We start from the raw sequence: 9644 nt of genomic DNA on the forward strand, positions 1-9644 counted from the left end.
GAGTATCACAATGCATTCTCTATAATATCTAGTCCTGTGTATGTGCCCCTTTTGACAAACCCTTATGATTCTAGGTAACAATGCCTAATGATGCGACTAGGTATTATCTTCATCCCAACCCCAAATTTTCCGCCCTCGGGGCCCTAGCCCCCAAATGCCCGCTCCGATTTCATAACATGCTGCTAATCTGAGCCTATAAAACAAGAATTGCTTTCTTAGAAAGACACGGTCGAAGTGAAGAGTCGAGGCGTCGTAGGGGTTCAAGGTGATGGTAGTAGTGATAATAATGGTCAGGTTGGCGCCGTAAAAACTGCATGTATTATTTCTCTATATATATGCTTAGAAAGAGGGTGGGTGGGCGAAGAGCGGCTCGTTGGGCTCGCAGATGGTGCCCGGTTTCGGCAGCGTGCCCTCGAGGAAGTACCTCTGGATGTAGCCGTCGGTGCAGTTAGAGGGTTGGGTCATGGCGAGATGCTGCGCGTAGGGAAGGCATGTTAGCTCTTTACTCTGCCACCTTTCTATATGGGCAAAGGGGGGCACAGGGGGAGAAGAGAAGAAAGTTGGGGCGAAAGCGGGAACAGGTGACTTACACCATGCCCATTGTGCTGAAGCAGTACGCTGCCCTCGAAGCCGGAGCTCACATTCTTGGCAGAGACGAGAGGAGTGACAGGGTCCCAGGTATTACCGACGAAGAGCAACGGGTTCTTGGTGCGGACGTGGAAGTCGCCCTCGTAGCGCTCCTTGGCCTCAAACTTCCACTGGGCACATGGCAGAACCCAGTAGCCCCAGGCCCAGTCCCAGAACCACTGGCTGGTCTTGATGAAGCGGGATAGGACATCCGAGAGGTCTGAGAGGTGATCGCTACGCGGGCCCTTGTCGCCGCAGCGGATGCCGAGGATTGCCTGGTCTTCCTGGGGGATGCCGGGGCCTAGGGCGAACGCGACTAACGTGTCCCAGTTGTTTTCGTGCACGATCTGGTCGATTCCCGCCGAGAGCTGCGGCCACGAACTTGGCCGGTAGAGTGATGAGAAGATGAAGCCCTTGAATAATGTATAGTCGATCACGGCCTCGCCCCTATACGACACAGGTTGTTCGCGGACCGCCGCGAAGAGATCTGTCATAATCTGCTCGAGCTCCTGCGCCGTGTGGTTACGCGCCAGTGGGCAGTTCTCAGGTGCCTTGACGCAACCTGAGAGGAACTCGCGGAACGTGTCGTCTGCTGAGGCCAGGAACTCGGGCTCGCCACTCAAGATATTTTCTAGTCAGAATAGGCTGTGAAAGAGGGGGCAGGGACGAAGGAGAGAGAGAAATACGTACAAGGAGTGGTAATACTCGTGAACGTTCATCACACCATCAAGCAATACTTTGTCCACCCTGTCGGGGAACATGGCGCTGACAGTGGCGCCTAATGTAGTGCCGCCTGATATACCTGTAATAATGACGAAGCCTCGGTCAGCCTGGCTCTACTTGTAATAGCCTGGAGGAAAACGACCGCAGTATCGACAAAAATAAGAAACTCACCCCAATACCGTAGCATGCCGTCCTCGCCGAGGGCGTCGACAATGCTAATCATGTCGCGAGCCGTATAAGCCATGCCGACGTAGTTTCCGATATCTTTCAGGTTCTTGTAGCACTGTTCGGCTATGACACCCCCCTCAGCCCAGAGCTGGCCTACCGCCGTGTCTGCCGACCCGGCCAGCGTCGTGCCCATAGCCGCGTAGTAGCCCGACGGGTCGGTTGGAAAGCACGAGAAGCGTAGCGTGCTGCCAGTTCCTCTGCGGATTGGGCCGTGTAAGTCTTCAGGCAGGGTTCCTTGAGTCGAAGGACCTTTCTTACCTCGGATCCCAAGTAACCAGGTCGTGATAGCCGCCGAGGACACTGAGCGACGAAGACCCATTAGTAACAACTCTTCTATCTTCGTCTCCTTCTACTCCGCCCTCCTCGTCACATGAAATATTCATGTGACGGAAACAGGCTGCGACAGGCCGACTTACGGGCCCTGGATCGGTGCGTAGGCGGGCAGACTCTCTACGCCGGGCTGGCCGGGGCCACCGAAGTTCAGGAGGATGCTGCCGCGGCGGGGCTCCTTCGTAGCCGGGATGCGGGCGAGGTCGAGCTCGATGGTTCGTGTGTCGCTCTCGTTAAGGTAGTCAAGCGGGACGGTCAGCTTCGCGCACTGGATCGGCAGCGTCGTGTTCTGCCGGAGCTGGCACGGCCCCCATTTCAGCGTCGACCCATCCGTCGGGTAGTCGCGCCGGATCGCGCTCGCGTCCGCGCCGAGGCCGGATAAAGTGAGAGCGAGAGCCCCGAGGACCCTCAAAGATGATGGTAATACCATTATTTCTCGTCGCCGAGGAGCGAGTAGGTGGAGGGAAAAACACAGGAAACAGCAGCGTGTGGATCGGTAACAACGGAGGCAGATTAGATGGGTGGACAGACGGCTGCAGAAGTCTCGATGCTCGAGCTGGCTTGCCTTGGCTCTCCTTGACCGTAACTTGGATGTTATGACGGACGACGGATATCGGGTGGACGGCCGGGCGGCATATATATACCTACCTACGCAGTTATTCCTCCTCGGACGCGCTGACCCGGGGCTTAGTCCAGGTATTCACTTGGCCGAGACACACGTCCTCTTCAAATAAAACGACTCCCTTGTGGTGCCGTCATGGCAACGGACCGCCCTACTGCATGCCGAATGCAGTAAAGACAAGTAGGGAGCAGCACTGCAAAGTACAGCCTCATTTTGCAGCTAGCCGGGGGGCAGGCGACTAGCTTACGATCCCATACTCGTCGACCCTACTCGGCGACTGAGCTGATCCGCCTAGAGTCTATATCTCCGTGGGTCTCGAGCAGGACGGCCAATCAGACTGGAGTCTTCTTCTTTTTTGTCTTGGCTTCGTCAACCCCAGAAAAGACGGGGCAGACAGGAATACGGCGTATCTGCCGCATTGGGTCCGCTCGGCGCACATCCTGCCCGATATGGCTGCCCGACTCAGCCCTAAATGCGCTTGGCGGCAGACCCGAGAATGGCTCACTATTCCCAACCGTTTTTTTCTGTTCTTTCCTATTTCTACCGCCTTTCTCTGAAACTAGACTCGTATGTCGTCGTCTGTATCGCTCCGTCGCCCCCGGTTTCTTTGCCAGCCAGCGCAGACTTGGCAGACGGTAGATCTCTTGGTACGCGGTAGGTCCCGCAACTACAGGAAATCCAGGTTAGATGCTGACGTCATCGCCGTCGTCGATTCATACTCGATGCGTCCGGGCCACCACGCCAACAGCAAAGAGCGGTAAAGCTGAGGCGGAATCGGCACATTGGACGCCTATCTACGCATGGGATGCGCGCAGGTGAGAATGTTTAGGGGTTTGGCAGGAGAAGGGAGCGGAGGGGGAGAAGATGAGATGAGATGAGTTCATCTCCGGATCTTGACTTCCCGCGCCAAACCAGATGAGGGGACTATGATGATTCAACTGTAGAGGTACATGCCTACTCGTATGCCGTCGAACTGGTCCCCGCTCTGGAGATCCTTCGACACAGCCAACAGCCACCAGCCACACGCTCAAGGTACGTAGTTGAATACGGCGTATCGCGCCGGGGAGGTACCTACAGGCACTTATTAATATTATTAGGGGCAGCGCTGCAGCATCGTGGAGATTAAAGGTAAAGGGGGAGCTAGGATTGTAACGTAGGTGCCTACCTACGTACCTATAGTGCCGAATGCTGGTTGTCGTCTGCGTTGTGACTTGCGCATCAGGTAGGTAACAACAACAATAACATGGAACCCCGTACCCCCTTTACCCAAGTCTATTACTCCCCCTTAACCGTCGCGTACCATCGCACTAGACACACGCGCCTACACCTACGCCTACGCCCACACCCACCATGCATACACACGGCGTACGCACTCATACACACGCATACGCACACACATACATGCGGACAACACATACATACATACACACACACATACATACATACACGCATACATACACATACATACGACTCGTAATATAATCTTATTCCGCCGCCTGCAGCTCATCACACTATCTGCAACGAACTACCACCTCAGCGACCAAAATCACAGGACCGGCCAAGCAGCAGCAGCAGCAGCAGCAGCAGCAGCAGCACGAACCGGCCAGCCAGCCAGCCAATTGCTGCCAAGTAGGTGTCGGGAACCACGGCGTGCATGCGTCTGGGGGCGCGCGAGAGGAGGGAGAGACCTTACGCGGACGCCTCTGGGGCCGACCCGTTCTATTCGCTCCCGTGCCGGCCCACCCCCGTAGCATCGCCGTCCTCACGTAGCATCCTGCAGTGTATGTACATATATAAATATATATATACAATGGATAAGGGTCCCCCTCTCTGCTCGCCCGGCGAAAGCACCTGTCACCTCGTTAAATCATTCTAGATGCGATGCGATCCGATCCTGATGCCACCCTGGCCACCCACCCCGAGAGGACCAACCAACCAACCAACCGGCCAACCACCACGCTATCGCCCGCTGCTACCGTGCCGTGTTGCTATACGCGCACCCCCTCTCTCCTTTCCGCCGTAATCTTCGACGATGCCCGCACCGGCCGCCCGAACCCTACATGCTCTCAGGCGTCCCCCCTACCCCCCACCCCACACACACACGTAGTTGCATTGGTCCGGGGGGGCGAGCTGGTAGGTAGGTAAGCCGCCTTGGAACCGGCGTAGGATAGAGAAGACGGGGAGATCTAGTTGGTCGTTGCCGTAGCGGAGGGGAAGCCGGGAGAAAGAAAAAAAAAAGACCAGGACGAACAAAAAGAAGAGGCAGAGGCCGGAGAGAGAAAGAGGAGAAGAAGAAGGGGAGAAAGAAATCCCCAACTGTCACAACTTCCCCTCGCCGCATACGCTGCGCGAGCCGGCCGCTGCGGGATTATCATCAGCATCGACCTAGGTCGGCCAGCCGGCGAGCCGAGATCGCCCCTCTCCTCCAGCCAGCCCAGCCACCCACACCCGCACATTGGCTATGCACGCCGACCAGGACGCTAGAGGCCCCCCCCCCTCCGCCCGCCAGGCAGCCGGACGGGGGAGACAGACCGCGGCCAATTAACACCTCCCTCCCGGCGCTTGCCTCCGGACCGCCAAGTGGCAGAAGCGTCCCCCCCCCCCCCCCCCCCGGTCTCGCGTTTCGCCTCCACCTTCCACGCCGGCGGAATTGGCTAGCGGGAAGGCGAGGGACGAGAAGAAGAAGCAGCAGCACTGAAACCGAGGAGGAGGGGGGGGATGTGCTTGGTCGCGTGATCTGATCCGTCTGTAAACTCCGGTGTGCGAGCGGGACGCACGTAGTTTTTAGGGCGGGCGGCTCAGGTTGTGTAGGTGCTGAAGGTTGGGCAGGTAGGTAGGTAGGTAGGTGGGTGGTGAGCTGCTTGCCGTACGGCCCCCCACCCCTCGGTAAGGCTGCTATTCGCGGATAGAAATGGGCATTGCTGAATGCTAGCATCCCCAACCAGGCCCCTCGAAACGGCCCGCTGTCCGGAGATAGGAGCCCGTCAATGGCCCGTAGCTGAATAGCCCATCGGGGGTTGGATCGTGACATGGGCATTCTCCCCTGAGTCGTAGCACACGCTGCGTCGTGGCGAGAGAGGAAGAGGCGGCGGCGTCCTACTAGCAACCATCCCAACCGGCGTGGAGCCTACGATTTCACGAGCGGGAAGACGTGGCGCGAGGCTCGTTGTAAACATCGCCATATATAACTTCACATCTCATCAAAGCTATGGTGGCGCTTTCTGATATCCCGCGATTCGTCCCGCCCACACCTGCCCCCTGTCTCGTTCACGCCTGGATCGCTTTTCGATGCCGCCCGTCCCGTGTGGTGATATCATTATAAATAAATAAAACCCCCCCCCTCCCCTTGCCCGGACGCCCGCCAAGCAGAGAAAAAGGAAAGAAAAGAAAAAAAAGGGAGCTGAGAAAAAGAACAGCACCGCCCGCAACGGTTCTGATGATGATTTTCGATAATGCCTGACAAGATACATTGGCTCGCACCGTCCCCGTATCATAGAGTGACCGCCCGCCCGCCCGAAACCCGAACATATTAGAAACAAACGTTAACGTAGTAGATCTCACGTGTCCTCTTCCATACTGCTATTGTATCCGCTGACAGCTCCGCCCGCAGTCGCGGCCGAGCTCCCCGTGGTTATCTTGGACAGTTCCGAGGGCTTCCCGCTGCGGCCCCGCTTGAAGTCGCTAAGGTCGGGCGCCTCGTCGGCGTTCTCGGGCGAGATGCTGCCGCTCGCGTCGTAGCCGTGGACGTCGTCGGAATGCTCGTCCTCCTCGTCGTTCCCGGACAGGTCGATATCCGAGCTCGGGTCGTCTTCCAAGATTGCCCGGCGGCTCATCAAGCTCCCCTCTGACGCGGCCTCGCCGCTCTCCTCCTCTTCGTCCAGGTCCGAATCGCCGCCGGGGAAGTAGAACGTAGCGGGGGGGAGGGGGACGGGGGGCAGCTTACGCATCTGATCGGCGAGGTACTCGATCTTGATGGGATGCGCCTGGATGACGGTCGGGAGGTGCAGCGGCATCGGCGATCCGGTCGTCATCGTGGCTAGCTTGCTGATGATAGAGTCCGTCGTAATCTTGGAATCCGCCGCCGTCTTCGCGCTCGGACGATCGAGAAAGCTCGGTCGCATCGGCAGGGTCTCGTCGCCGTCGGAGCAGCAGCTGTCGTTGTCGTCGTCTTCGCCGTAGCGGGCGTACTTTGGCCGCCGCGTCGACACAACTACGACGAAATGGTCCTCGGGAGAAACGCCGCCCAGCCCGCTGGCCTCGAGCTTCGACAGGGCAGGCTGCTGCTTACCGTCGGACCAGGGGAAGTCGGCGTCGATATCGTCGTCGGTCTCGCCCGCAGTCAGGTCGGGCAGGTCGGGCTCGTCCTGGTCCATGGGGTCGCCGCGGGGGTCGGGGACGCTGCTGAGCGGTCGGAAGGGAATCGACGATCCCGAGGTAGAGCGCTGGATCTGCGGACGTGCGATGCCGAAGCCCAGCGGGCAGCAGGGATCGTGGGACTCGTTCGGGTCGGTGTCGCGCAGGGCCCGCTCGCCCGATGAAGTCATATCGTACGTGTTGGGCGACACCTCGCCCTCTCCAAAGTCGCCCGACAGGTCGGTGCAGAAGGGTGCCCCGCTGTAGTAGATGATTGCGCCGTCGCGTCGGCGCTTACGCTGTGAAACGCCCGACACACCGCTCTGCCCCCACCGCGAATTCATTCCCAGGTTGCTCTCCTCGGGCGGCCCGTACGACGACCCCGTCTCCTCCCCTACCGACGGCAATTCGTCAGACAGCGACGCCTGGTGGTGCACGAACAAGGGCTTGTAGTGGAAGCTCTCCGACGAGTTCGACTCCTGCAGCCCCAACCCGAACTTGGACGGCTTGTGCGCCGTGACGTCATTCTTGCCCGCCGCCTGCGTCTTCTGCTTCTTCCGCTGGTCCTGGCCGTTGGACCCGTCCGTGTCGTCGCTTGATTGGTTGCGCTGCGACGTGCTCGTGCTCTCGCTGCTGAACCTGGTCCCTTCTTCCCCGCCCCGCCAGCGGATCTTCCGCCCGTCCAGCGACAATTGGAACTGCGTGCTCTTCTCCGACACCGCGTTGCGGATAAATGCCGGCGTCACATTGAACATGTGCAGCTGCGCCAGGTTGCAGAGCAGATTGAGGTACACCCAGCCCTCCGCGTCTGGCGACACGTCCCGTGCCGAGTATTGCATCTGAGATTCCGGTGCGACCAACCCCAGGTGGCGTATGTAGCTCATATTCTCCGACGGCACCTGCCGGCGATCAGGGTCCAGGTCGCGTGGCCGCGTCGGGCGTTGTTCTGGCGGCGGCATGGCCCCCCGAGGTGACGTGTTATTGCCGGTCCCGAGGCCGCCGCTGACGTGTCCGCTCCCGCTCCCGCTCCCGCTGCCGTTCCCGTTGTCTCGAGATTCCGTCTGGTCGCCGTTCGAGTGCGAGTTGGAGTGCGAATGCGAGTGCGACGCCGACGCGTTGTCGCGCGAGCTGCTCTCCTTGCGTCGCAGATTCCGCGGTCGGATCTGCGCCTCGCGTATCGCCTCCGTCGGGGGCACCACCTTGTCGTCCGACGCCTCCATCTGCACGTCCTCCGTGATCGGCTCGGGCACCAGGGGCAACGGCACCTTGTCGGCCGGATCGCCCATCTTCCCCGTGAACAGATGTTCGAGCCTCTTGACCACCAGCTTCTTCTTCTCGTTCTCCGTCATCGCTGTCGGCCGGGGCCGTAGGCCCTCGGGAATGTCTCGTAGATAGCTTTCGATCCTCTGATCGGAGCGCTGCCGTGCCGCCTTGGCCTGGCCGGGGAGCGAGGGGACCGACGAACATTGGCCGGTGGACATGGACGCGTACGCCGAATCCACCGGTCGCGAATTCGACCCCGAGGATGAGGACGCGTGCTTAGACATCGACGAGTGCACGTTTTTGGACTTGCCAAGCACCTTTTTCCGGTTCGGGGACGCGCCGGTGCTCGAGCCCTCCAGGTTCGTGGTGAAATCGCGGAGGGCGGCCTCCAACTCGCGCTTCTTCCGGCTCGACAGCCCGTGAACCTTGACTTCGAACAATTTATCCCTCCGCATCGAGTCGGGCCCCATCTGTCGGTATTTTCGAAGCTCCTCTTTCAAGCGCTTGTTTTCGACCGTCAGGTCGTCGATGACGCTGCGGTAGTCGTCGGCGCTGCTGCTATGGGTGACCCCAGGGCGGAGTCCGGGCGTGCGGCTGTGGGCGAACCGGTACGCCGGGCTGCGCGACGACACCCCGTAACCGCCGTACTTTGCGGCCTCTTCGTTTGAGGAATCCGTCTCCTTGGGGTAGAATGGCGGGTCGATGTCCATTGCCGTCGTATCTAGATTGCCCACCGCGTTCTGGTTCGACGAATCGAACCATTTCTTGGGGTCGCTCAGACCGGTCTCGTTGCTGTCCCCCGACGAGTTCCTCCTCGGCGACTTGAGCGCCGAGGCTGGGGGGACGGGGCCGGGCGTCGGGGAGAGGCGCCTGGTGACATCTCTGGCCAGGCGGTGGTGTCGGAGGGTGATGGAGTTGCCTGGGGACGTCCTTCGCGGGTTCTTGTGCTTGGTATTGGGAGATGATGCTGGTGGCGGTAATTGCGAGGGCGGTGGCTCGGAGCTTGCCGGCGTGTTCTTGGGATCCGGCATGGCTGTCTTCTCATCGGACGATACCTTCGTATGTAGATACTAGTAGCTGGTGCCGGAGCGAAGAGAAAAGAAAAAAAATAGCTCTCTCAACGATCATGCATAGGTATGCAGTAAGCAGAGCGGCGACACGGCCATCAATACGGAGGCTCTATTTTTCATGGCAACAGACCTGTTAGCAAACAAGCCTGACGGGAGAGGGTTCGCTACCGAGCCTAAGTATAAAGGTGAGAGGGCATGGGCGGACAAAGTTATGAAGAGAAGAAGGGTGCGGGTGAGGCGTGTGGTAGCAATCTGGCTCAGCGCGGACGACGATCAGGTGCAATGGGTCGATAATGACAGGCAGCGGAGAAGTGCGAGAAGGCAATGGAAACATGGGCTCCGCCTGCGAGATGGCGTTGAGGTGCACAGAGTCGGGGCGCGGTAGCCGAAAGGAGGTTGGACTGGTGGAAAGTCGACAATGCAACGTC

At 59.3% G+C, this 9644-nt stretch overlaps 3 protein-coding genes across 3 annotated transcripts; 1 reads left to right on the plus strand and 2 right to left on the minus strand.

The window, feature by feature from the left end:
* Nucleotide 1: 1 nt before the first annotated feature.
* On the minus strand, nucleotides 2-2718 carry GGS23DRAFT_510402 (TAP-like protein-domain-containing protein). Its single transcript, XM_051514545.1, has 6 exons — nucleotides 1995-2718; nucleotides 1837-1878; nucleotides 1522-1775; nucleotides 1318-1429; nucleotides 591-1245; nucleotides 2-474 (listed from the first exon to the last, which is right to left on the minus strand). Exons 1-6 carry the CDS (start codon nucleotides 2336-2338, stop codon nucleotides 340-342), a joined length of 1542 nt encoding a protein of 513 aa, XP_051372396.1. The 5' UTR covers nucleotides 2339-2718; the 3' UTR covers nucleotides 2-339.
* Nucleotides 2719-3532: 814 nt separating this feature from the next.
* On the plus strand, nucleotides 3533-4593 carry GGS23DRAFT_510361 (uncharacterized protein). The gene is made up of 3 exons (XM_051514544.1): nucleotides 3533-3562; nucleotides 3628-3752; nucleotides 3842-4593. The coding sequence occupies exons 2-3, from the start codon at nucleotides 3716-3718 to the stop codon at nucleotides 4279-4281; spliced, it is 477 nt and encodes a 158-aa protein (XP_051372397.1). The 5' UTR covers nucleotides 3533-3562; nucleotides 3628-3715; the 3' UTR covers nucleotides 4282-4593.
* Nucleotides 4594-6087: 1494 nt separating this feature from the next.
* Nucleotides 6088-9177, minus strand: GGS23DRAFT_596192 (frequency clock protein; the record flags this gene model as incomplete). Its single annotated transcript, XM_051518446.1, has 1 exon — nucleotides 6088-9177. The coding sequence occupies one exon, from the start codon at nucleotides 9175-9177 to the stop codon at nucleotides 6088-6090; it is 3090 nt and encodes a 1029-aa protein (XP_051372398.1).
* Between the last annotated feature and the right edge of the window lie 467 nt (nucleotides 9178-9644).

This window comes from Durotheca rogersii, assembly GCF_024521655.1.
Source record: "Durotheca rogersii strain YMJ 92031201 chromosome Unknown GGS23scaffold_8, whole genome shotgun sequence".
Classification (NCBI taxonomy): domain Eukaryota; kingdom Fungi; phylum Ascomycota; class Sordariomycetes; order Xylariales; family Xylariaceae; genus Durotheca; species Durotheca rogersii.

What these genes read in the sequence shown, in the direction of transcription:
- GGS23DRAFT_510402 (XM_051514545.1), bottom strand. Translation starts at nt 2,338, where the DNA reads ATGGTATTACCATCATCTTTGAGGGTCCTCGGGGCTCTCGCTCTCACT. An exon ending in TACGCACCGATCCAGGGCCC is followed by an intron (nt 1,879 to 1,994) that starts GTAAGTCGGCCT and finishes TTCGTCGCTCAG; the next exon opens with TGTCCTCGGCGGCTATCACG. An exon ending in CACGAGTATTACCACTCCTT is followed by an intron (nt 1,246 to 1,317) that starts GTACGTATTTCT and finishes AAATATCTTGAG; the next exon opens with TGGCGAGCCCGAGTTCCTGG.
- GGS23DRAFT_510361 (XM_051514544.1), top strand. Translation starts at nt 3,716, where the DNA reads ATGCTGGTTGTCGTCTGCGTTGTGACTTGCGCATCAG. An exon ending in CGTTGTGACTTGCGCATCAG is followed by an intron (nt 3,753 to 3,841) that starts GTAGGTAACAAC and finishes CCATCGCACTAG; the next exon opens with ACACACGCGCCTACACCTAC.